Genomic DNA, 26,701 nt, shown 5'->3' on the forward strand with positions numbered 1-26,701 from the left:
CCAGAGACAAAGGCCTATCCGTGTGGTTTCTCAACCCCTTTAAATGTGCAATGAAAGCTCACCACAAAACACACCGTATCTAGTGTCCCTTGTGGAAGATGGCATGTCTAAGCAACTTGTATGTTGCTGGTGTTTTTGGCCGGGTTCGAACTGGCGATCTCGGGATCAGAAGGCGAACACACTACAGGCTCAGCCACCAAGGCCGGTTCACGGACAACTTGAACAACACAATTATGTTAACTCTGCCATCAAGTAATTCAGTTTCCTGCATATGTTTTGTAACAATTGAACTTCAGTTTTGTAAGCCTGAAAGCTAAGCTTAGAACCACCTCTTATAATTTAGTGACTCTATTTGATGTGTGAATGTGCTCACACATCTTAAAAACCTAATAAGACGAAATCTTGATTATTTCTAATATGTGGTATGTACAAGGCCAGCTACAAGACGTCTACAATTAGACGTCAATTACTAAATGTCTACCATATGTCTAGTAAAGCACTAATGTTAGACGTCTAAATAATGGTAAGACTTTTAGACGTCTAGTCAACGTCTAGTTTGGGCTCTATCCCTAAAGTCTAGGGTTAGAACAGGTCTGGACGTCTAGTAGACTACCATGTGTTCCCTGGGATGGATAAAACGAACTTTATGGCGAAAGTTCTCCCAAGATGAATATTTTCCTGCATATTTTTCGCAGCGGTCCCTCTATTTTTGACATGATTACTAAGAAATCCCTTTGTTGTGAAACGTTAATTAGCTGCAGCCAACTGCCATGCTTGCATAGCAAAGCCGTAATTTGGATAGCAGACGCAAAACTTTTTCAAACGTGAGGTTCAGTGTCGATGGTATTCACGTTGAAGTATCCCAACGTGCGAACACACGTCAACATAAGAACGACGCGCACAAACAATGTCTTGTTGTTTGTGCTTTCTCGCTCCTAGACGTCCTTTCTAAGTGTTCTATCACTGTTAAGTATTTTGGCACCTACATACAGTGGCGTAGCGAGACCTCCAAGGTAGGGGGGGCTCGATACGAAAACTCGCCCCCCCCCCCCCCCCCACTGATCCTGTGTGCGACAACACACACATACTTGTGCACACTGCAAACTGAGGATGAGAAAAAAAGGAACGAAAATAGTTGATTTGGACGTTCACGATACGATTACATGTATAGGCTGTCATGACCAATGAGGTGGTGTCACGGGATTGGAAGCATCTTGAAAAGCTCATACTTTGAAAACCATTCAAGAGTACGCCATGAACTGCAAGAACTTTTGCGATCGTCACACTGGTCCCCCTCATATATTATGTTCTCCTCGGATTTGCACGGTTTGTGTGGGTCGGTCTGTGGCAGGTAGGGGGGGCTCGAGCCCCCCCCCCCTAGCCCCCCTGTGGCTACGCCACTGCCTACATATAAAAGAAACTGAAACATACACCGTTATGAGACCCAGCGATATTTCGGGCGTCAACATAAGAACTAGTCTCGCAGAAAATGAAATTTTCGAAAAGCGCGGGAGTTGTGATCACGCCGCCGACCAAAAATGGACCCAATGCCGCCGGCGACAAAAACAGCATGTGCATTCTTTTCGCTTGCACCTCCTGCACCAGATCTGAACTGGGTTATTTGCGTGCTGCACTTTCCTGTTGGAAAGAAAGGCATTACTAATAAAGTTACTTTCAGCTGGAAAGTGCAGCTCCCGAAAACCCGTCTTGCTTGGAGTCCAAGGTAGTGCAGTCCAGTGCAAGTGAAAAGAATGCGCTTAGCATCAGCGCACATCGGCGGCGAGCAAAAATTGCCTGGCGGCAGCATCGTGGCGGCGCGGCGCACACATTTACAATTCATTCATCCATAGCCAAGTTAAGCACAATTTGCAGCCAAGTCGCCAAGCAGCGGACCAAGACCAACCAAGCACGAAGCCGTAAAGTTGAGTTGACAAGTTTACGCTCGTGCGGAATCGAAGCAGCGTTGATCAGCTCATTAAGAGTTGTCCGTCGTCTGGGTAGTTGGTGGCATACAGAACGTGTGAACCAAATAACTGTGCTTGAACCAGAATGGCGGACTCAAAATATGCTGGACTACCCGGAATTGTGAGTATTACTTACATGAAGCGGACTGTATATTCCCAGTACTATCTGAACAGGTGTTGATTGCTGTGTTTGTCACCAGGCGCATGATCAGCCAGATGTATACGAAACCGACGAATTGCCTGAAGCGGAACAAGTTATTTCGGACGTTTATGTGGTGAGTACCCTTTAGTATGTATGAGTATACCTCGTACCCCATTTCTCAACCACATTCGGACCGATTGTAGTGTCATATGTAATTGGTTTGGAGATTTGTCATTGGAAAAAGAGACGTAACCAGAGAACTGTCTGCCCCTAATTCAACGGAGAAACAAAATACTAGGGAAAGCATGTACTGATGGTCCGCGCATCCTCGTTCCAGAAATGAAGCCACTTTGCAAGTTAGAACAAGAAAGTAGTTTGGATAAGTGTGACAAAGTTCCTCAAAAACGTATCTGCAGCATGTGAAATTGACTCTAACAGTTAAAAAAAAAAAAGAAAAAGAAGAGAAAACAAGACTCTGGCAATGCATTATGGAAGAACACGACAAGGACAGGTAACCACGCAGACATCGTTGCCTGTGTGGTTGTCTGTCCTACACGCTCTCCTTGCCTCACCGTTAAAAGGAATGATTACTCGTAAGCAAAGCTGCGACGTTGTTTCTGTTTGGGTACTGCACGAGAGCGGATTCAGTTTCCCCAACTGTATCTTCGAGCTAATGCGCAAGTTGCAATTTGTTAGGTGCACCATTTCACCATTGTGCAGGCTCCAGCCATGTGATATTGCAATTTTGGTGCCCCTTCCCCCCCCCCCCCCCCAATTGTCGTTTCGTTCTATTATGTCCCCCATGTGTGTGCGTGATCATTCTTTCCCACCTTCATTGCTCGTTCGATTATTGCATTCTTGCCTTTAATCTTTTTGTCACTTTAACATGTTGCTGCGTACTATATGCATACCGGGTGTTTGCTCTAACGTGTCCAGAAATTTTATTTAAGGCGAGCGATAAAAGGGAAACGAGCACTACTTCTCAACTTTTTGACTAAGAAACAGGTGCTACTAGTGAAGCAGTAGCAGTTTTTCTTACTCAAGTAGCAGAAAAGTACCACTCGCTTTTCTTTTGTCGCTCGCTTTAAATATAGTTTCTGGACACGTTAGAACAAACACCCCGTATATTACTTGTACTTTGCTGTAATCTGGTAGTGCACCAACATCTAGGCTCCTGCGGCCGTTATTGGGCGCATTAAATTCGTTATTTTAAAAATTGGGAAGGGGGAATTTTCACAGCATCTATCTTCCATAATATACTTAATGTAATCACGTTAGAAATGTAGCAATGCCAGGGCACCTGTTTAATTGCAGGAGAGTGTGATCGTGTTGCTGATGCTGTTAGCTCCTTTTCTTGACTACGAAATGAGGAACCTCTCACTGCGGTTCCTCATCATTTGAACTGCGGTTCCTCATCATTTGAACTGCGGTTCCCCATCATTTGAACTGCGGTTCCCCATCATTTGAAATGTGGTTCCTCATCATTTGAACTGTGGTTCCTCACCATTTGAACTGTGGTTCCTGATCATTTGAACTTTGGTTCTTGATCATTTCAACTGCGGTTCCTCACCATTTGAACTGCAGTTCCTGATCATTTGAACTTCGGTTCTTGATCATTTGAACTGCGGTTCCTCACCATTTGAACTGCGGTTCCTGATCGTTTGAACTGCAGTTCCTCATCATTTGAACTGCGGTTCTTGATCATTTCAACTGCGGTTCCTCACCATTTGAACTGCGGTTTCTGATCATTTGAACTTCGGTTCCTCATCATTTGAACTGCGGTTCCTCATTCATTCAAACATCCTTGATGTTTGAACGAATTCGTGCAAAAGGAAGATACCCCCACGTAAAAGGTCCATGCAGCGGATCAGAGTTGCACCCCAGTGGCGAGCTAAATGTAGACTAAGGACGTCAACCTACTTGGGAAAACATGGGTAGAGTCAGGGAACTTTGACGCAACTGTAAAAGCTTGCATTGTCAACATTGGCAAAAGAGCAGTCAAGTCTGGGAAAGTCTGCAGCAAATTGTGAGTGCCAATCAGCGTGGTTGAGCGATCGGCTGCAAAAATGTTGCCCGCAAGTAAGGGTTCATCAATACAGCAAGCCCAGTGTGTGTGAAAAGTAGGGCAGCCTCGCAAGTTTAACAAAAAAAGGCTCAGGGTCATAGAGGCACTGTGCAAGCTCTCCCTGCAGCAGGAAAGAAAATTTGTTCACAGGGCGTTGTTTTGGTCAGGGAATGTACTCAAAATAGTTGGCAGAAACCTGGAAAAGTCTGGGAATTTGAGGGCCACTGTTTTGTACATGCCTCGGCAGTATGTAACGGATGTGATTATGGGAACAGAGTAGCGCTGTGGCTGAGTCTGTTTCATTAGAACGGGATTTCGAGCTTGTTGCTGCGTGCAGATCATTTACCGAAGCTGCGTTCCTGACCGATCACTGGGCAAAGTGCACGTGTTGCAACCGTTTCCGGGGTACCCATGTAGTTGTGCATCATCGAAACTAAATTGAAAGGAAGCATCCCATTTTGTTGTTGTTGTTGTTGTGTGAGCAGTGTCACAGTAGCTCTCTCCTCAAAGGGATGCGGTTAGTTAATCCCCTCAGGGAAGCTGGGCACCTCAAAGAAGATATTACCTAGGTGTTATAATTCAACATGATCAATCCCGTCGTATGAACGTGTGTGTGAGTGAGCAAAAATGTAAGAGTGAAAGGAGGATGTGTGAGGGAGAGTGGCTGGTTTGTCCCTTCAGATGACACACGCTTGGAAGTCGCTGAGAAGGCGTGTTAGCTTGGCTCAATTGGTAGAGCCCTGGACCGGCAATCCAGAAGATGTGGGTTCGAGTCCTACAGCTGGCTAACCTTTTCACTGTCTTTCATCGTCAATCTCCCTTGACATGCTGATCCACCAGTACACCTGAAACACAGATATAAAATTAATAAATTGCAGTATAAATTTTTCTCTGTTTATTTTCCTGAGGCAGTTGATCCAAAATTTTTCGAGCCAATGTTTATTCAAAAACATGATACGTGGTTTTCTTTGAGTAGCATAATAGAATACTATATGAACATGGTTTTCATGGATGTTGCTCACACTTGCAAGTCTCCATAAGCCTAAAAGAACTATTCAAATGTGTAGTTCATTTTAGTTTGCTTCATTCAGCGTTATTTCATAAATTTATCCACATGATGCGGTAAAGGGTTGTAATGATTCCGGTCCTGCAGTACCAGAATTATTATCGTGATTATTTTCGTTTATGTATCTGTTTCAGGCAGTCTTAGTGTGCGATATCCGTTTCCGCTTACGTTACCCTCACCTGCTATACTGTTTCCGTCACCTTCCTCTGGTTGTGTGCATATCGAACGATAAGGGCTCCGTTGGTTTGTTGCAGGGTTGGCTACCGGAAACTAGAAACAGTAATTACCGAAATTCAGCAAGAAACGAAAATGGAAACGGAAACAAAATTATTTTTGTTTCCACTACCAGAAACGGATACGAAATACAAGAGTGGTAACGTTATCGGAAACCAAATTTGCAGGACATTTCCTTCAGTGTTTTCGCGTTAATATGAAAATTATATATATCTGCACTATTCTTCCAGTCATCATTCATTCATTCGTTTATTTTCGGGACTTTCCTTCTTTCGTGTTGAGCCCACTGCGCAGCATGATGGACGTCCAAGTTTTGGATGACGTGTTATCTTTGCACACGAGCGGAGACTTTTGAATCTTAAAGGCACGTATATCCGCAACCCAGAGAGGCATCTACTTGTGGTGAATAAGATTCGTGACAAACTTTGCATTAAAGTCTCTAGTGTTTGTGTTTGGTGTGACTGTCCTTTTGCATCCATTATATAGCTAGAATATCTGGTATGAAAAAGACAAAACCGGTACCGAAATTACCTCGGAAACTGAAACGAAATTCTTAAAAAGGAAACAGGAACTGCTACCGACAATCGTCCAGAAACGGAAACTGAAACGAAAAGCCGAGTTTTTCAGTTGCCGGAAACTGAACCGGAAACAATAGTATTTTCGGTAGCCAACCCTGGTTTATTGACGTAAGAAATGGTATGCACTTTCCTGTTGGAGGCACTTCTCAGAATGGACATGTGACCACCCTGACCAGCTGAAAATGGGGGCCTGACTGAGTGACGCATACATTCCTTTGCCCTCTGTTCCAGGACCAGTCGGACAGCGTGGAGAAATTGTCACTTTCCGCAACGGACGCCTACAATCGGTTTAAGGGCTGCATTGTGGACAACTCTGCATCGGGTACGTTTTTATTGCCAGAACAAACAAACCTTTGGGGTGCAGTACCACACCAACTGTAAAGGCAGGTACTAGTTTGGAAACAAAAATAGGATAATCAACAGTCAATTTGGGATTGAGGCAAATCACTTCTGGGTTCCTGTACCCGTTCACCCTGTTCCTGAGGAACAGGGAATGGCACCGCGATCACGTCTGTTCACTGTTCTTCGAAACCTTTCCAAAGTGGAATAAATATTTTTAAGCACTCATATTTTGTTCGTACTCTAGAAGATTTGAATGTGCTTCTGGGACATGTAGTAGCACATCTACACGATTTACCAGCTTTTATTGGGGCATTAGAGGGCTTTATGTAACTGTCCGTCCACGAGCTTCACGTTTAGTTTCTTTTCTTTCTTTTTTTCTTTTTTTTTTTCGCGCTCTTTTTTCTGCTGTTCCGTCGTTGTTTCTCCCTTTCCATATTGCATGGGTGAGTGAGTATTTTTTTGGCGCATGCAGGAACTGCAGGTTTAGTTTTGACTTTACTTGAGTTTACACTGTGGTTGCTGTACTTAATATTTGCTGTGTGAATTGTACCCCTCCTGTTATGGCTCGTCAAGGGCCAACAGTATTTATAAATCAATAAATAAAATTAACAAAAAGCATCGCGAGAGTTCAGCTAGATGGCCACAGAATGGCAACTGCGTCTGCGGACACTTCAGAATTGTGTGCAAATTATCAGCATTTGTGTGTGTGAATGTGTAGTTGTACATCTGAATTTCTAATCGAAGCGAAGTCTAAAACAGGACTTGAAGCCCAGTCGAATAGTTCCAAAAACCTCCAGATGAGAGGGCAAAAAGGGCGCAAACTGAGATATCCAAATAGGTGCTATTACTGTTCTCCCAAAATTAGAAATGGGACGGACCCAAAATTTTTCGAATCCAAATCCAAGGAAGGTTCTACGAATTCACGAATCTTGAATCTTTCAAGTCCTTTCTTTAAAGAGATAGAGAGGGAACGAAAACGCTTCTAATGAAAAATGTTTTGAAGCGGAAAATTACACCTTTTTTTTAAAGAATAGCATATTAAATAATGCTCCAGTTTCAGGGAAAAATATATCCATATGGTTCTTCTTGAACGCAAGTTATTTAACCTGTTGTTCGTCGACTACAAGAAATGCGTAAATTCTCGAGTGTGAATTATTTCCATAAAACTAAGCCACAATCAAAAGCAAAACCAGGTCACTTTTGAACTTGTAATGTAACAGTTCCTGCCAGAACTCTTTCAGTCTAGAGCAATGTAAACAAACAAACAAGAAAATACCTGTCGGCCAATGAGGCTTTCGGCGGACTCCAAAGGCACCAGTTTGAAAAAGAAACAGGCAGACGTGGTTGGTGGATTCGAAAGATTTGTTTCGCCGTTTTGGGCACAGGGATTCGGATTCGGATCTCGAAACCCTGCCTAGGATTCATGGATTCCCTGATTCGGTTGACACACCCCTACTTAAAATAATTACCACATTTGCACAGCCCTAGGAAACTGCCTATAGCAGAATCTCTGAAGAAGTTGCAGATCATTGTCGGTGCAGATCATTATCACCAGAAGCTGTGTTTGCATGAATGCGACCGAAGTGCACTTGACTTATCGCATTGAACGTGCTCATGTAAACAGGCAGGCAGACGTGGATGGAGATGGTAGATGTGTATTGAAAGCGTGCAGACGATACACGTTGAAAACAAAATAACGATTATGGGAAAGTGTTTATTGCTGGACGAAGTGGTAGCTCAGGTGGCTGTGGGATGGGTTTTATGGACTGTCCCTGAGTTTGCTGACCACGAGCGAGGGAGGCTCCGCCTCCGCCTCCGGGACCATTTTTTCCTACGCCAAGGCTAACGTGAGACTTGCATTTTTCCAACCTGTCTGCCGTAAATATGCAGAAGGTAGCAGGACCTTGAAGAATGGCTTCTGGACCCTCTGTCGCACACAGTTCCAAATTTGGTCTTGTCACGGTCTCGTCACATTGTTTGCGTGATCCGTTTCGTCGGCTATCCACAATGCCGCAACAACCAGGGGACATTTTTTCCGGATTCCCTCGCAGTGTAGCCTGCGGCACTGACTGTTGTCTAAGTTAAAGGACTCCATCCTGTTTCCTCCCTACAGTGCTTAAGGGGAATCACTTCTTCAGAAATCTATGGGCGATTTTCGTACGCACGAGACACATGACCACTCTAAAACTGTCATCTTAAGATTGGTACTGGCGTGTTCTCTCAGCTTTTCTGTAGTCAGTGACGTATTTTTTAGGGAACAAGGTTCAGCTGCTGATTTTTAATACATTAAAGTTTGGTAAAGTGGTTAAAGCTTGGTCTCGAACATGTGCTGCCATCTCAATAGAGTGTTGCGCACTAAAATATTTGCGAATTCGGGCTCAATACAAATCATCGGATAGTCCTGGAATTCTACAAAAATGTGTCATTGACAAGGGTAAAGCAAGGAGAACACGACAGTACTTCTGTTTTTACGATACTTCACGCCGTTTCTGAGCGGTGTGCGAACAAAATTTCTCTATTGTCTCACGCAGAAGTGATTCCTCCGTTAAAGTAATCAGTTCAAGCAAAAATACTTAAGTACCATTTAGCTATTTTGGTTGTTGTTTTGACGGTTGAGTGACCAATGCGAGCCTCTCTTTCCACTGCTTATGTCGCAAGCAAGAAAAACTCCGGACACGGGACCATTTTTGCCGGAACCCGCCGCTGTTGCGTGAAAACACTCGAGGACAGTCTAGGCATGAGGAAGGAGACCATGATTTTGAGAAACGTCGACGGAAACGAGAGTTTTCAGTGCGACGTCGTGGGGTGCTAGTTTTGAGCCGCACTCGATGCGCATCAACGTAAACGGTGGAATTCAATTTTCAATTTCAATTTATTTTCCTTTTGGATAGGAGAGAGTAAAATGCAGCCTTCATTCCAGTTTCCACTTGATCGATGCGCTTCTGTTGCATTCATGTAAACGCAGATAGAAATCCTGCGATTCTGTTTGTCGCGGAAGGATGCGGCTTTTGATTTTTGTCGCGAGAAACGTGTGTCTTGCATTTTGAAATGGAAAATCGCAAAGTCCTGAAGCAGCTGGATATACGAAGCCCGAAGATGCGTAATCTTGGCAGATGAGGCCAGATTTTATTCTGGGAAAAAATGGACATGCCAGGTTTCAGTGTTGCCTTTCACGGTGAGAGTTGCGTCCGGGCGAGACTACAGTCAAAGTCCTTTACAACGAAACTCAGGGGACAGCAAAAAAAATTTGCAGTAAAGGTATTTTCGTTAAAAAGGATGTCTATTATTGGACCTATAGGGCTCCAGCGGGACTGCAAAAAAATTTGCTGTAGTGGTATTTTCGTTAAAATGGTGTTCGCTGTAAAGGAGTTTGACTGTACTTTGCCAGTGTGTGACCGTCGTTGTCCATCGTTTGTCCGAGAAAGACGTAAATTTCCACTCTGTTAGCGTGTAAAGCTAGGATTCCTGATTGCTGTTGCGTGCATGTCCAGATCATGTTCCTGGGACCACTTTTGTCACATAGGTGCACAGAAGAATAGCGGAGTATTATTTGGCCAGGAACATTTCTGATGGGAAAAAAAATATCGTAAATTTGCCAATTATTCTCATCTCGTAAGCATCACAAGCACTTCAGTCCTTGATTCTGGAACGATTGGAGGTTCCCTTCACGGTTGTAATGCATAATCAGGGCCTGACTTTTTCGGGTTATGTTTTCCAGCAAAATCGGGGGTAAATATTGGGTTATATCTTGCTTCAGTAATTTGGGTGTAATTGGGTTGAACTGAACCTGATTCAACCTAATTCCAGTTGAATCGGGTTGCATCGGGCACAATACACGTGACACCCCGGTGGACACTGCGCATCAGTATTTGGTCAGCAGGGTCTCCCCTTTTGACAGTTTGTATCAGCATATTTATATGCAGTTACAACACAGTTTTCGAAGTTGCGTGTTAGTTGTGATGACTTCAGATTCCCAGCAGTTTTCGGGGAAATACCGGGTCAAACCCTGTTTTCCCTGATTTGAATCGGGTATAGCCCTAGCGAGTCGGGCCCTATACGTAAAGGTTCCCTCAGGATTCCCTTAAAAGATTATATATCCAGCAAACACTTCCTGTTTCAGTGCACCTATAACAGGTGTAGTAGGTTACATGTGCAAGCTAGGAGATCCAACATTGACTGCTGCGTCAAGACGTGCTGCAGGGGTGCACATGGCGCTTGTAAACTTGTACTACTGCAGGTCTGCTTTTCATTTTTTTTCCCTCTTCCTCATCACCTTTTCTGTTTTTAACTATGTAATATGTTTTAATTATACGATCTGTACATTCTCGTCTTTTTTTTTCCCTCTAGATTTCACTGAAGGGATTTCGCGGACCCATGCGAGAGGCTACGACGTCATCTCGGGAGAGTGGGAGATGGTAAGAGCCGTGGCGTTGCCACTCGAAGGGGCAGTAGACAGGCGTACAAACCTAGATGCTCTTTTTACTAATGCAGTGCGATTCGTTACCTACAATGTTACGAACTTTGTTGTCGATGCACCTAAAAAAATCGAATAATTAATATCATCATCATCACTGTTTCCTACAATGACGTTTAGTAAATAAATATTGTTACAAAAACGTAAATAATGGCTCCAAATTGACCGAACATTCACAAAAAAAAAAGAAGAAAGCCAGTTCATGTTCCTAGGCACCTTGAGGCTTGTGCTGTGTCTGTCTGTTGACAGTTACTTTCAATCCTGTTTAGAACGCCTTGCATTAATCTGGCATGCCATCCTCTGCTGCCCTATGCCATACAGTATGCATGTATTGCAGGGCATTTTTGAGAGCTGTAGGATACACTCACGCATCTGATACAACTCAATGTTAATCAAGCCACATTAGCTAGCTCTGCTTTTATTTGTACTTTTTTTTTGTCATCTTCTCAACGTAGCGTGCAATAATGAGCAAAGGTAGTAGAGAACTATAAGGAAGGTGCAACCAATTCCGCAATCTAGCCGAACACGTTGTTGCTTCCTGTTACTGTACTTCTTGAATACTACCTCGATTGATGCTACGATGCAGATGTCGGACACCTGCAAAGACGTTTAGCTGAGTCTTGAGGGGGGGAACACACAACAGATCTGGGAGCAATATGCAACAGAGGAAACCAGAAAGCAGCTTTATGTTATGGGTAAAGTAACTGTAAAGCAGCTAGAAACAGACTGCAAAATAGAGGTGGGACGAATACTGTTAGCTTAACAATATACATGAATGTGATCTCTCACTCTGGCAGTGGCAATGGACATACTTTATTTATCCTCATAATCTCCTTAATTTTTTCATCAATATCAACATCAACTCCCATAATCTGTGCGCTTGCATAATTACCGCAACCACACCATGTGCACGTGAATGTTTCTACATTGCCCTGGTGCCGGGCATGTTTTTGAGAAGGTAAGCAATAAACATTATTTCTACGTGACTTAACATTTTGCATTTTCCTGACCATGCCTTTACTTAGTTAGACTTATAATGACTTAAACGTTCTTTGTTTGTAGGCTGGCGATAAGGAGAAAGAATCCCCAGAACAGAAGTGGAGAAGACTGCAGTGTGAAGTGAAGGAGCTTATCACTGACGTTGATGCCATCAAGGTAATTTGCTGCAGAAATGTTGCGCTGTATCACACAGCTAGAGCCAGCACCTTAATACAGGCTCGTTATTAACTGTTATTCATATATAGCTGCGTTGAGTAATGGCAACGTTACTTTGCAGAATAGAAGCTCATAGCTGGTACGCATGTAAAGTAACATGTGGAATATAATAATAGTAATACAGTGGACTCTCGTTAATTCGAACTCGAGGGGGTCGCGGTATTTGTTTGAATAAACCGGAGTTTGAACTAACGGGAGACGCTCTCCTGGAAGGAGGCTTGGGCGCAGGGAGCGCATGCAGATGTGTCGCGACTAACTTTGAGTCGTATTTTACGTTCGCGGTACCGGTGTCACTTCAAGACGCACTTATATGGGCGTAATTCAAATCGCTACTGCTGCCGAACTCCGCCTGCCGCTACCGTCGTTACGTTCCCGATGCCGAACCGAAGTTACGGCGGAGAAAACTCCCAGAGCGTCACGGCCGCGCATTACGACTTTGAAGGAAATACAGGACTTATATGTTCACAAGAATTCATTTACAGAAATTATGAAGCGACTTAAGGTTGAAAGCAGTCAGTATTTCGCTCTTGCAACTGTTTCTTTTAGCGGGACTGTTAGCATCGCTTTTGATTCGGACACAAGTTCAAGAGTGGCATCCGCATTTTTCTCGGAAGAAAAATGGCGCACTGTCATATCCCGCGCCGATGCTACATCAGATGCACTTGGTAAAGGCACTGGATCGCGAGACAGGTTCGTGGCTTGAGTCGCCTGAACCTCCGTCGCTAAGCCGGCGCACGCGGCATCGATCATGTCCGCGTCATTTAAGAGCCCAGTCTCCACGCCGTCGTCTCTGCTGACATGGTGCAAGTTAGGGAAATAAACGACGTCATTGAAGGGGTTGTAGAACGATATTGACAGTCGCAAAGTTGTAAAGTGGCGGCACGCGCACACACCTCCTCCACCCTTGACGGCCTCAAGAGCAAGAGAGAGAAAGAGGAGAGGGACAAAGGGACAATGCAAGCGTTCGCGTGAACTCCTTTGCTGTCATGAAAAGGAGAGAGCGTCCTTGAACAGCGCAAAATGCGGAAAGAGGACGGGAAGCGTACGGAAGGTCAATAATCAGGGAGATATGGGGCGCTGTGACCCGTTCCTGTCTGACGCGCTAGCGCTGTTGGTTCGAATTATGCGGTGTATACGCTCGTCTGTTTGAATTACCGGGAGTGTCTCCCCATTGAAATGCATGTGCTTTGGACGGGACTCGGACGAGAGTTCGAATTATCCGGAAGTTCGAATTAAGCGAGTTTGAATTAACGAGATTCTACTGTTAATAATAATAATAATAATAATAATAATAATAATAATAATAATAATAATAATAATAATAACTTTACTGTACTGGTTTTACACATTGAAAAGAAAACACGATCGCCCATGCCTTTTGGCATGTGGGCTGTCCTTGCTACACCGCACTCAGTCACTAATACCAGAACGTATGCACTTAAAATAGCCTCGAAGAAAGAAAAAAAATAAGAAAAAGAAACAGAACAAGTAAGGAATAAAAAAGAATCCTTTAAAAAAGTAATATGTGTAGCAAAGAACGATACAATTATTGCGAATACACAGTCAGAATAATTCAATATAAGATGGAAAATGCAACATACGTGTGTTATTGGTGCCATGCCAGTACTCATCAACATTTCTTAAACAACCACTTTCTGATTAGTTTCCTCGCACCACCATACCATATTCACACATACAAGTTGTTGTTTGTTGTTGTTTTTTTCTTGCGCTTCTACCATACCCGACTTTTGTAATTGAGACAGTTCCACTGTGTTTAGTGCACGTGCACAACATTTTTAGCGAGGCAAAACCTTTTAAATTGTCTTCAGAGTGCTCTCAAGTTGGTCTTCAGAGTGCCCTGTTCTTGTCAGAAGTAATCCACCTGATTATTTTCTCTGTAAGGTGTCATTGGTCGCCAAACAAAGAAAGCGTGGCCAATAAGAGATTGGCCAATAATAAGATTCTCAAGTGTCGTGAGCAAATTGTCGAGCACATCATCGTGCAGCCTTGCTGCTATGTGTTAACCTCGTGAAGGCTGCCCTTGTCTTTTCTTGCAACGAAAAAAACTTCCTGAAAAGGAAGACTGCAACGAAGGAAAGCTTTGCAGAAATGTGAAGAAATGTGCTTATAAACTTGCTGTATAGTAATACAGTCGCTGTCCGATTTTTCGGACTCGGCGGGGATCGCGCAAAGGTCCGAATGATGGAGCAGTCTGGGAAAAAAAAGAATCAAATTTGGCTTCAAAATAAACTTTCTAAGCACTAGTAGGCCGGAAAAATTTGTTGATGCTTCTCCAACTTACCTACTTCATGGGACTTCAATTTCGTGGGAAAACAGCACTCGCGAGATTCACAAAAATTACTACTTATACAGTATTTTCCCGAATACCTCAGAATATATTCGAGTTGTAGTGTAAAGTAACATAATTGCAAGGAATATAGTGCAGGCTCGTTGATGGGAACATTTCCCCAGCCCTGAAAGACAGGACTGACACAGATATATGCCTACCTGTTATGGCATGGGCATCCGGCAGTTCATGTTTCTACGGGCTAAATTTTGCAGAATTTTGCAGAATCTCTGCCACACCAGAACAAATCTAATATACAATAAAAATCCAGTACTACTATGGCAAACTGTTGCAGTGTGGTGTGCCTGTCTGACCCATGGGAGGGAACTCTTCAGAGAAGAAATGAATAGATGGCGCAGCTTCTGCTATAGCATACCCAAGAGCATTGCGAGGAGCAGTTTTCTGACACTGTTCTAATGCTTGCTTCGTGTTTGCATGGTATCTTTCCACGCATTCACATTCAGGTGCCATACTCTGTTTCGTACACGGTAGCAAACTCATTGGACTCCCACACATCCCTTAATGCTGGCAGGTACCATTACTGACATTCATTCATTCATTCATTCATTCATTCATTCATTCATTCGCGTGAATCCCACACGATTCCACGGTAGTTTTTCCACTGGGTTTATGTCAGGGCTATGAGGCGACCAAGGCGTTATAGTGACTCGGTTATCTTCCAGTCATACTCAGATGAACTGGCTCACGTGTACAGCATTGTTGTGCTGGAAATCGCCTGAAATGTGTAACTTTAGAAAGGCGCACCTATGAGAAGAGACCTTGTGTTTGTCAAGTTCAGTTGAGCGCACTTGCGCTAGTCAGCGAGTTTCAGACCATGCTTCGTTGTTTCCAGAACAATCTCTCTCTTATGATGAATGGCATTTCGGATTGTCTTGTCTTGTCTGTTTTCAGCCTGTTGACGGATATGCAGGGTGTGTCTTATGCAGGCTACGTGCCTTTCCTGGATTTCGGGGGTTGAGGGAGAATCGGGTGCTGTTTCAAATTCGAGGTGAAATCAGCTGCTACTGATACATTCGGGTGTTATTAGGTGATTAATTTTCAAATAACGCAGACCGTTGGGCTAGTTGGCATTCCCTGGCAAAGGTGAAAGAAGGGTTGCAAAGTGTTATGAAACGGACAGTGGAAGACAAACAGGAACGAGTGCCACTAACAACTTTAATACAATGAAGTAAGGAAACAGAGTGAAGACGGAGCAACCACAGCTAACCCTGGAAGACACACCTACAACCACTATCTCTCAGCGAGACAAAAACACGTGCAGCACATCAAGCTCCATCTCGCTCAGCGCAACCACTCGCTTCCAAGCCACCAGATATGATAAGCTTCTATCACTTCCCTCTTTAACCTATGTATCGCCCTGTCCAAAATGGTCGTGTCACCGAACAACGGTTTGCATTTGCAGATGCTGAAATGGGCAGCAAGGTGGCTGCAGGTAGATGTCTTTGAACAAGCATAACAATGTTGAGTTGTTAGTGGCGCTCGTTCCTGTTTGTCTTCTGCTGTCTGTTTCGTAACACTTTGCAGCGTTTCTCCAACCTTTGCCATGGATTACTTATATCCTTCCAGCACGCTGTTCGCCTTGTCACGCCCCCTGTAGCGGGAATATGATTCTTTCAGGGATATGAGCTATATCCACAACGTTTCCTACATGGTGTTCGATTGTTTTGCTTAGACTTCTGAGTTTCTGTGCAAAATCTTTGGGAGAAGTGAAGGAAAGGAGACAGAGGGTAGGTCAGGGGGGGCACCATCCGACAGAGCTGCAACACCGGAGGTAACCCGGACCAGTATCTCCGCAATACTTTCGAATTATCCGCGTGTGCACGAACAACTCTGTAGTCACCAAGGCGAGGCCATTATTCTGAGTCTTGCAGCATGCGTGATTAAACCCTCCACTGTGATGGCGGTGGTTTTGACTGCCTGCTTAGCCCTGGCAGACTTGTGTCTTCCGCTTCCAACCTGGTTTGTTGTGTGACGTTCGTTCCTCTTATTTCAAGCGTTTACGTTTAGTCGTGAGTATGTCATCCTCCTCTGCGAAGCCTTCATTCTGAAGAATGTTTTAGCTTCTCCTAACCCTGGTTTGGCTTCTACTATCATCATTGTGTAGCAGTTTTCACTTATGCCATTAGGTGTGTCACCATCATTACTTCAACCATTCCTAGTTCAAGTGTAGATGCAGAGATCTGCTGGTTATACTACAGCGTGCTCAATCCTGGATGTAGTTGTGGGTTTTAGAACGCATCATCGTATGATCTTTCCCAGCACTGCAGGTCATTGGTGCACGCTGCTTTGTAATGTCGTCACTCTCTGTTAGAAAGCAATGCTAGTGCTCCTTTGTTGTTAAAGATTGCATGTGTCTGTCCAGGAATCCATTCAAGAAGGTGACAAGCAAGGCAGTGGTATCGCACCAGGACAACTGCTGCAGAGCGTGGCACAGATGCAGAAGATGCTTTTGGATTTGAACCTTGAACATACACTTGGACCAGATGCCCTTTTCTGTCTCTCCGATCCTCAGGCTGCCCTCAGGAAGTGAGTGTGTGATAGAGCTGCAATCTATGCAATAGCATTGAGACATTACATTGTTAGGGCCTGACTTTTTAGGGTTAAACCCGTATCTGCCCGATATTTACCCCCGAACGAAATCTGTAAAATTCGGGTTTAACCCGAATCTACCCGAAAACATCCGGGTCGCGTGGCACTCTCATGAGCGTGCATTAAAATAAAGTTTGATAACATTGCTAAACATTAGTTCCATGTTAAGACACATTTTTATTAAACAAAAAAAAAATCACGCCAATACACCCGAATTCCTGACTACAGAATATGCTGTAACGGGATTTAACCCGAATACACCCGAATTTTCAAATGAAAAATATCACCCGATATTTACCCCCCAAATTTGGCCAAAAATAAAACCCGAAAAAGTCAGGCCCTATACATTGTACGTATAACTTTCCAGCATGGGCATACTGCTCCTTTGCTCTTGCCAAAATTTTTAACGGGAGACAGCGATGAAGTTCTAGGGGAGCAATAATTAAATCTGTTTGTTTGTCAATTACTTCGATGTAATCACGCTTTTAGAGCGGCCTTTTACTGAGTCTTCACCTTAAAAGTAATTTTGTATGTGACGGCAGACGTCAAAATTACGAGGTGAAGTCAGCCGGAACCTGTCATCGACATGACGGAGGTCGGGGCGTCGTTTGCTGCGTACGTTTCTCGCAGTTCCTTCTGAAAAATGCTTCTTCCACTAAGATCAGGTGGAGTCAGGTGCAGCAGCTCAGGTTGTAGTGCAGGTGCTCATTCTTTGCCGTTTGCATTGCTCGCTCGCGTCAGGTAAATTTAACGATGGAACAACACATCGCTTCAGACAGATCTGGCAAGATGTCGGCACCAGCGGTTTTCACAATGCTCGTTGGTGACTTATGACTAGGGAGTGACTTTTTCGGGTTAAACCTAATTCCGCCCGGTTATTCCCCCCCGAACTGACCTCCGACCAAACCCGATTTCTCCCCGAATTCTAGTCACTATGAGATCCTCGAGTGACGTTTCCACTGAAGACGAACAAAGGTCGCCACGTGTAACACCTGTAAGGATGGGTCACTTACGTTCCCAGCAATACACCCATGTGTGTCAACACTGTCTATGCCTTCGGGGATTACCGCTGGAAGGTCACGATCCTGCAGAAAAACAAAAAACAGAGATTAGGAAATGACTTAATAGACAAGATAATACATATAGATACAACATACAGACATAGATATAAGTTATTATATTATTAATGGGGGTTATTATATTATTATTATTATCTATATTATTATTATGTAGTATTATTAATGGGGTTATTATATTATTATCTAATGCATGCATTAACTGCATGTAAAAGGGGGGTTGACATGTGTCACTGAACAAATTGCTAGCCTGTGTTTGTTTGTTTGCTTGTTTGTTTTGTGTGTGTGCACCATCTGCCCTGCTCTTGCAGTACCCACAGAAATACCCTGTGCAGCTTGTTTTTTTCTTCCAATATGCTTCATATCTATAACAGAAAAATGTGTTTCAACAAAATGGACACACATAATACGCTGATCTCGAGCATGGGGCAGCATAATTTTGCTCCTGCTCTTAGAATGGAAAACTTTGGTTGCTCTCTCAGGAAAATGTTTGCCCAACTGGAAATGCTAAAGGCTGGCTCCAGCTCCAAGGGAGATTCACCTGCTGTGCCACCTACCAGAGGTCATCCCACTGTTCCTGCTGGGGGCTTTGCCTACGAGCTCTACTATCGACCTGAATACTCTAAACTGCAAGAAACTGCCAAGGTATCTAACTTCAGTCTCCAAACGCTCTCTTGTGGTCTTGTTTATCTCTGAGCATGTTCCAAGGTCGAGAGGGAACCACGTAATGGTTCTCGAGCTTTGCTTTTCTCATGTAAAGTGAAGAGAAGGAAGAAAACATGTATGATGTTTTGTGTCGTGTAGGTTCTACTTCCTCATGTGGTCCCCTACTTTCCGTTGCACCAGAAACACCAGAAAGCAGCAACCATACCATGTTTTGCTGTGGATTATCAGTCCTGATTGACACATATGGTTTTTCCCCGGGTTTTCCGCGATTCTGCGAAATATCACAGAATTTGGAATTTATCGCGGAATCCTTCGTTTTGCACGGAAATATCACGGAATCCGTTAGTTTTATGGGTGTGCGGAAATTCGAGTTATCGAATTCAAATCAAATATCAGTTACTCGAAATATTTCATTCACGAACGGAATACCCAGTATTCAGATTTCTGAATAAACGGCTATTCGCCGAATAGTACAAACAACACATCCCGAAAGTTTGCTTCACCTGAAGCTTCCCTGCATGAGGTGAAGCCTGCTTTACAAAACTGCCCATGCCGCACGACCAGCACAGACTGATTGTAGTTTAGCTTAAGATAATGTTAGCCCAAGTTTATTGTGCATACTCTGCATGAGGAAGGGGTGGCATCCCTCCTGTGTGCAGTTCAGCGGTGGCAGTGGGGGATTTCGATGTTTGGGAGTTTGCCTTTAAAGACTCTTAAATAATGCCTACAGCCCAGAAACAAAAACGGGGTCCTAAAGATGTAACTTCCACAGGGCATGTATCGTAAGCTACTTCCTATAATCTTCCTATAAAGTTCCTATAAACCTTTAGATGCTAAAATATCTTTCAGCAGGTATAAAATGATTGCAGGTGACAGACCTCATGACAGATGTCATGAATGTAAAGCTAGGCCACAACAGTGCTTTCAATCTAATTTTATAAAATATTTTTGTCCCCACATTAGCCAAGAAAATAAAGTGTCTCACATTTGAAGCATTTCCCTTTCAATCCCTAATCTCGCCTGAGGAAACTGGTTTACAGCCTGCAAACAAATCACTCACACAAAAAAAGGAAGAGACAGGTGGTGACTTTGTCTGACCGCGAAGACATCATGCTGTCATCGGTCATACCTCTCGTCCTGGTTACACCCCGAGGTGTAGGTCGAGAGTGAAAGTGTGCAGCTGGTTTGTGTACATTTTTTTTGCCGGGAAGAAAACTGCATACATCAAAACCTTTTGTGCTGTTTTGCAAATGGACGCATGTACTTTAATCGGATATCTTCTGAAAATATCACTGTTCATCGTTTAACGACTGAGGTCAGAGTTACTTGCTTTCCAAAAGCCCAGCACGCCAGTCTGACGCATCAAAAGTTAATCCAATATCATTACTGTAACTTGTTTGTCCTGAAATAACCAGTGAGGGTATTTCGATGAAAGATGAAAGTCACTGAAAAGGTTAGCCAGCTGTAGGACTCCTACCCACATCTTCGTAAATTACCGGTCCAGGGCTCTACCAATTTGAGCTAAGCTAACGGCACACCTCCCCAGCGACTTCCAAGGGTGCGTCATCTGAAGGGACAAACCAGCCACTCTCTCTCACTCATCCTCCTTTCACTCTTACATTTTTGCTCACTCATACACACATTCATACGACGGGATCGACGCAAGCAGCAACTGTTGAACATGAGACAAGTGATGTTGTGAGGCTGGAACAACATCAGTTCCCTCATGAGGGTATTTCATTTAGCCACTTAGACCAGTTGTATAGACAGGGGGTTGTTTGGGGTTCAACCTCCGAGATCGTTCCTTTGGTAGTGCATTTGGGAGAGGGAATGAGAGGAAATCATCCTCTCCCATCTAAAGTCTGCATAGAATTTTTGCCTTCAAAACACAATGTGAAGTGTGAAAGAGATGGTTAAGAGCAGCTATCTATTATTAATGATGGGTCATTCCACGCCAAACGTCCCGGAGGCGTCGCTCGACCCCCTCAAATTTTCATGAAAAAAATTGTGTGAGCTCTTTATTATGTATATAACATCGGCCAGAAATTCTAAAGTGCAATTATTAACCCTCTCGAGTTTATAGTCCTCTCAAGTTCCCCTAAATGCCGCAAACCTTATTTTACGTTGGATTTTTTTCAGAAGCTTCCACGACACTCAGACGCGTTCTGTAAACTGTGAACTCCGTGCAAAGAACATGTTCATACAACCTAGGCATACAAATTCAGATTGCTTATAATTACGACAGTTTTTCTGAGACGCGAATATGACGAAAAAATGTGATAGTACTTTGGAGTGCTGACCGTCTGTTTGTAGACTGATCGCCACGAAAAAAAATTACATGGTAGCCAATACATGTGCCAAGCTAAGTACGAAAAATTAACATCGCAGCTATAAGGGTTTCAGAGTAAAAAAATAAAGAAAACGACAATTTTGCCAGAAATGCCTATATTCACCCCAAAAATTCGCGCTGTGGAGGTCGAGATAGAAAATTTGCGACAGTGCAGACGGTTAGTACAACACTTCTTCTCAAACATATCGAAAAATCTCGAGGGTTATATTTTTTAAACGCAAGAAATTAATTTTTACATTGCACAGAGTGCGCGTGCTCACGGCGCCCGTGCTGTGACCCTTCCGTTCGCTCAAGACAAGGAACACAGACACACTGTGTTCTTCCATTTATATTGCACTTGAGAGCTCACCATGGGAGATCAATCACAACGTTATAAAGTTACTACAAACTTGCTAGACATGCGGCAACACAGTATATACAAATTTGTCTTAGGAAAAGCCTGTATGTCCAAAGCAGACACTTGAGTTTGACGAAGTTGTGGAATCCCCTTGCACCGGGGATAGTTATGGCCTTTTCATATGTGTCAGAGAGCCTATCCAAAACCTTGTGCCGCACACCAGTATGTTACATCTGGCTTTCCCAAAAACACGAAAAATATACATGTGATTGAGGCAACACGCTGTGCTTCCCGCGCGTTAGGCACTCGCAAAAGCTGACACATGCTGCTGGTCGAAGACGACGGCGAATAGGGTGAAGGAAAATATTCCAAGAGGGGTATTAGTACATCGTGAACTGGACAGCGGGTTTTATGAGCCCGATCTGGTGATACCATCGTTGGCGGTTGTAAACTGGCGGAGTTTTCCTCCTTATCTCCAGCGCTGCGCGCACAGCTGTGTCTGGAGTTTCGTGCGAGAGTCTTTCACACCTTACAATGGATGACAGCTTGCCTGGTCCAAGTAGACGGATAACAACTCTGCCAGGAGAACCAAGGTACGTGCGTATAATTATGCAGTTGTGAACAATGTCTAACTGAAACAGAAAAAGAAAAATTACCGTAATCCTCCCTTGAGACCTCAGTGCCTCGCACACACTATAGCTTTTAGGGCATTTTCTCTTGTAGGGAAATGTGTCATGACTCATAAGGCATATATATTTTGTTTGGCACCGATAACATTGTAGCGCCTGGACGTCAGACAGGGTGCGTAACGCTGAATCTGTGCAATGATTAGCATTTTCATTTAGGCCTGTTACTCGTATAGAAGAGCTCACAACGACTGTACGCTGAATGACGCTCGAATGCAGCCTCAAACTGTGCGTTTTTATGTTCACAGTACTGCTGATGAGAAAGGAGCATTGCCACCTTGCTCCTTTGGACCACTGGGCTGTCACCAGAGGACAGCATCGAGGGAGATATCACTACGGTGCTTCGGGGAGTTGACTAAGGAACAACGGAAGTTGATATGCCTCCGTACAAGGCGCACACCCGATACAATTGCGGATATATGTGCTCACCACCTCAACATGTATTTGAGAAAATACATGTCAAGTGTCGCTCCCAAAAGCTGCATCAATCCCTTGCATCTACACACAACTACACGACGAGGTACGAAGACGGTGACCATCACATTGTGCGAGAGATTTCCACATTTGTCACTCGTACCTGGCAATCGCATCTGCCCTTCATGTTACATGCATATTCTTAAGACCAACCCTGAGACAGCAGTCGCTGAGCAAGAGCCTGCCAAGGACTCCGCGTCAGAACGTGCCCACTCGTCGTCTTCATCCTCAGCATCGCCCCCACTCGCATCGGATCCCCTGCCAGAGGAAAGTACTCTGGACTCTCTTAATGCTTCTCTCGGAGCCGTCGGTGAAACCCCTGTCAGGAAGGACCGTAGTTACAAAAGACGTCAGCCATACGTGGAGAAAAAGTTGAAGAAAATTCAAAACCGATTCAAACACATGATATCCAAAAATTTGAATGTGAAGCCACGACAAGAACTCGATGTTCTTTCACGGGAATACCGCGTTCTGTTATCTGAAATTAAAACAGCTATCCAAAAAGCAACGTCCCGAGGGAAGAAAGTTTCGCTTCTGACCCTGGCACCAAAATCCTGGACGAAAAGAAGAATAATGAGGTTCTTTGGTGTAACCGAAAGGATGGTCCGTCGTGCAAAGAAGCTCAGGGAAGAAGCAGGAATTCTGCCAGACCCCTCACCAAAGCTTGGAAGGCCCCTGTCCGACGAAATCAAAACGGCAATAATAGACTTCTACAATTCTGATGACATCTCTTACTCGCTTCCAGGCAAAAAGGACGTACTGCAGGGTCATCAGAAGAGGATCCTTCTGATGAACTTGCGCGAAGCATATCGGGTATGGAAGAACCGATACCCCGATCATGAATGTGGATTTTCCACCTTCGCAGCACTACGCCCCAAGTGGTGTGTTATTGCAGGAGCACCTGGCACACACAGCGTTTGCGTGTGTGTTTATCACCAAAATATCAAGTTACTGATTCGGGCCTGTGGTCTCGATGAGGATTACAGGGAACTCCTGCGGCTAGTGGTGTGCAACACTGACAAGCATGATTGCATGATGGGGAAGTGCCCGTCATGCCCAGGCTCACTTAAATTGAAGGAGTATCTGGAGCAGCGCGAGCCCTTCTCTCTTGAACTCGACAGTGATCTCACAGTGCAGCAGTGGGTTCACAGCACACACTTCACGCTGGACAGTATTACTATACCAAAGGAAGAAATACTGGACCGTTTATCTGACCAGCTAAGTAATCTGAAATCCCATCACTATATAGCCCTGGAACAATCACGATACCTACGCACTCTGAAAGCCAATCTGAAAGTAGAAGAATGTATCGTGGTAATGGACTTCTCCGAAAACTACAGTTTTGTCGTACAAGACGCGCCACAATCATTTTATTGGGAAGACAGCCAAGCAACAATACATCCAATTGTAGTCTACTACAAAGCGAGAAACCATCAAGAACAGGGCCTTTGTCATAAATCGTTCGTTGTAATATCTGACACTACAGATCACGATAATGCGACAGTGCACCTTTTTCAAAGGCGTTTTCTGGAATCTTTCCTCACACAGGACACCTCACACATAGAACATTTTCACTATTTCTCTGACGGTGCAGCCTCACAGTACAAAAATAGAAAAAACTTCGCAAACTTGTGTGCGCATATCGATGACTTTGGAAAATATGCTACATGGAACTTTTTCGCAACCTCTCATGGTAAGGGACCCTGCGATGGCGTCGGCGGTACTGTGAAAAGGCTTGCCACGAAGGCCAGTCTTCAGCGGCCTCTGGAAAAGCAGATCCTGACGCCTTTCGATCTCTACACGTGGGCTTGCGAAAACATGAAGGACATTCACCCAATATGGGTAGCAAAAACAGATGTTGCCGTCGAAAGAGAAATGCTGTCCGATAGATATGGAAAGGCCTTAACCATCCCCGGGACGAGGGGATTCCACAACTTTGAACCAATATCAAGTTCATGTGTCCGTGTGGGATATACGGGCTTTTCTGAAGAAAAATTTGTATATACTGTGTTGCGGCATGTTTAGCAAGTTTGTAGTTTTGTTGTAAAGTTGTAATTAGTCACGTTTTGAGCTCTCGAGTGCAATATAAATGGAAGAAAACGCAGCGTTAATGTGTTCCTTCTCTACAGCGAACGCAGGGGTCACAGCGCGGGCGCCGTGAGCACGCGCACTGTGTGCAATGTAAAAATTAATTTCTTGCGTTTAAAAAATATAACCCTCGAGATTTTTCGATATGTTTGAGAAGAAGTGTTGTACTAACCGTCTGCACTGTCGGAAATTTTCTACCTCGACCTCCACAGCGCGAATTTTTGGGGTGAATATAGGCATTTCTGGCGAAATTGACGTTTTCTTTATTTTTTTACTCTGAAACCCTTATAGCTGCGACGTTAATTTTTCGTACTTAGCTTGGTACATGTATTGGCTACCATGTAATTTTTTTTCGTGACGATCAGGCTAAAAACAGACGCTCAGCAGTCCAAAGTACTATCACATTTTTTCGCCATATTCGCGTCTCAGAAAAACTGTCGTAATTATAAGCAATCTGAATTTGTATGCCTAGGTTGTATAAACATGTTCTTTGCACGGAGTTCACAGTTTACAGAACGAGTCTGAGTGTCATGGAACCTTCAGAAAAAAATCATACGTAAAATAAGGTTTGCGGCATTTAGCGGAACTTGAGAGGGCTATAAAACTCGAGAGGGTTAATAATTGCACTTTAGAATTTTTGGCCGATGTTATATATATAATAAAGAGCTCACACAATTTTTTTCATAAAAATTTGAGGGGGTCGAGCGACGCCTCCGGGACGTTTGGCGTGGAATGACCCTGATGATACTTTTGTGCATTAAACGGCACGTTTTTTCCTGTTTTCACAATTTTGACTGCTGGAATTTGTAATGATGCCGTTAATTACCGTATTTTCACGCGTATTAGCCGTGGCTTATGCGCGATTTCTTTTTTTCGCGGACGCTCTGCAGCTTATCCGCGGGAGCGGCTTATCTGGTGACTATTTTTCCCTGGTACTTTCCCCATACCCTGGATTAAACGAAAAGGCCGACACAGTGCCTCATGTTTTTCGGAACAGGACCGCCCTGCCAGTGCATGAACAATACCGAACAGGGGCGGGTCCACATTCGAGTGGACTGACCTTCCGAATACATTCCCCCACGTAGCTTTAACAAAAGGGTGACAGTGATTCATGTCTCCTGGAACACCACTAACCCGTCAATCCACGAAAAACACGCAACAAGGGCACAATCCGATCTTAGTAGAACACTAGAACCGACCTCCTTTGTTATACATCATGCCGACACTGGAATGTGTACAGGGTTTATGGCCTTCCCTACGGTCTCCTCTGTCGGCAGACCCACAGGAAGGGTTCAATACGCCTGACATCGGGATAAAACGTGGTCAGCTAAGCGTCAGTTTTCATTTGACCAGAGCAGCAGCATTCGTGGACACGGGCACGGCAGTTAGAGGTGAGGCATGACTCCAACGCGAAGGCACAGCTACGACAGCGGCTTCAAACTAAAAGTCGTTGACTTCGCGGACCAGTATGGGAACAGAGCAGCAGGCAGGGAGTACGGCGTCAACGAGCGTTGAGCGCGTCTCTATTGATTTTGTATGTGCATCACTGGTTTAGCGCACAAAGCAGTCGCGTCGTATTACCCGCGGCTTATCTGCGAGTGCGGCTTATCTGCAAAAACATTTTCAAAATGTTTTTGCAGCTAAGCCGCAAAATGTATGTATGTAAAAACGAGTCCTGCGGCTTATCTGCGGCGCAGCTATTACGCGTGAAAATACGGTACCCAGTGGACAGTGTATGTGAAATCTGCTCATAATGCTGGCGACAGTAATGTCAACTGCAGTGTAGCGTATGCTGAGAAAACGGACACAAGTGCTGTGTTGTGTTGCAAGGGGACCATTAATTTTGATTCTCTGTGAGGATTTTTTTCAGGACGCGTTCAAGTCGATATTGTGTAGGGTTTTGTATTCCATTCTTTGAGATATGGAAATTTGGAGATACATGTCGCACCAGTGCGTGGTTGTTCACCTTTCTCTTTGTTAATTTTTT

The 26,701-nt window shown here is 44.1% G+C and overlaps 2 protein-coding genes across 2 annotated transcripts in view; both read left to right on the top strand.

The window, feature by feature from the left end:
* Positions 1 to 1,862: 1,862 nt before the first annotated feature.
* LOC135374283 (dynactin subunit 2-like) overlaps positions 1,863 to 26,701 on the top strand; it is a 42,212-nt gene continuing 17,373 nt past the window's right edge. The window contains exons 1-7 of the mRNA XM_064607269.1: positions 1,863 to 2,085; positions 2,165 to 2,239; positions 6,281 to 6,371; positions 10,739 to 10,806; positions 11,928 to 12,020; positions 16,811 to 16,974; positions 18,596 to 18,758. Of these exons, the coding sequence (XP_064463339.1) occupies positions 2,050 to 2,085; positions 2,165 to 2,239; positions 6,281 to 6,371; positions 10,739 to 10,806; positions 11,928 to 12,020; positions 16,811 to 16,974; positions 18,596 to 18,758 (690 nt within the window). The 5' untranslated portion in view covers positions 1,863 to 2,049. The remainder of the gene's footprint in view (positions 2,086 to 2,164; positions 2,240 to 6,280; positions 6,372 to 10,738; positions 10,807 to 11,927; positions 12,021 to 16,810; positions 16,975 to 18,595; positions 18,759 to 26,701) is intronic.
* Positions 21,961 to 26,639, top strand: LOC135374282 (uncharacterized). The gene is made up of 2 exons (XM_064607268.1): positions 21,961 to 22,059; positions 22,401 to 26,639. Exons 1-2 carry the CDS (start codon positions 22,001 to 22,003, stop codon positions 24,649 to 24,651), a joined length of 2,310 nt encoding a protein of 769 aa, XP_064463338.1. The 5' UTR covers positions 21,961 to 22,000; the 3' UTR covers positions 24,652 to 26,639.

This window comes from Ornithodoros turicata, unplaced genomic scaffold (genome assembly GCF_037126465.1).
Source record: "Ornithodoros turicata isolate Travis unplaced genomic scaffold, ASM3712646v1 Chromosome52, whole genome shotgun sequence".
Classification (NCBI taxonomy): Eukaryota; Metazoa; Arthropoda; class Arachnida; order Ixodida; family Argasidae; genus Ornithodoros; species Ornithodoros turicata.

Excerpts from the sequence above, each read along its gene's own strand:
- LOC135374282 (XM_064607268.1), top strand. The coding sequence starts at position 22,001 with ATGGATGACAGCTTGCCTGGTCCAAGTAGACGGATAACAACTCTGCCA. Across the intron at positions 22,060-22,400 it reads ACTCTGCCAGGAGAACCAAG|TACTGCTGATGAGAAAGGAG; the intron begins GTACGTGCGTAT and ends TTATGTTCACAG.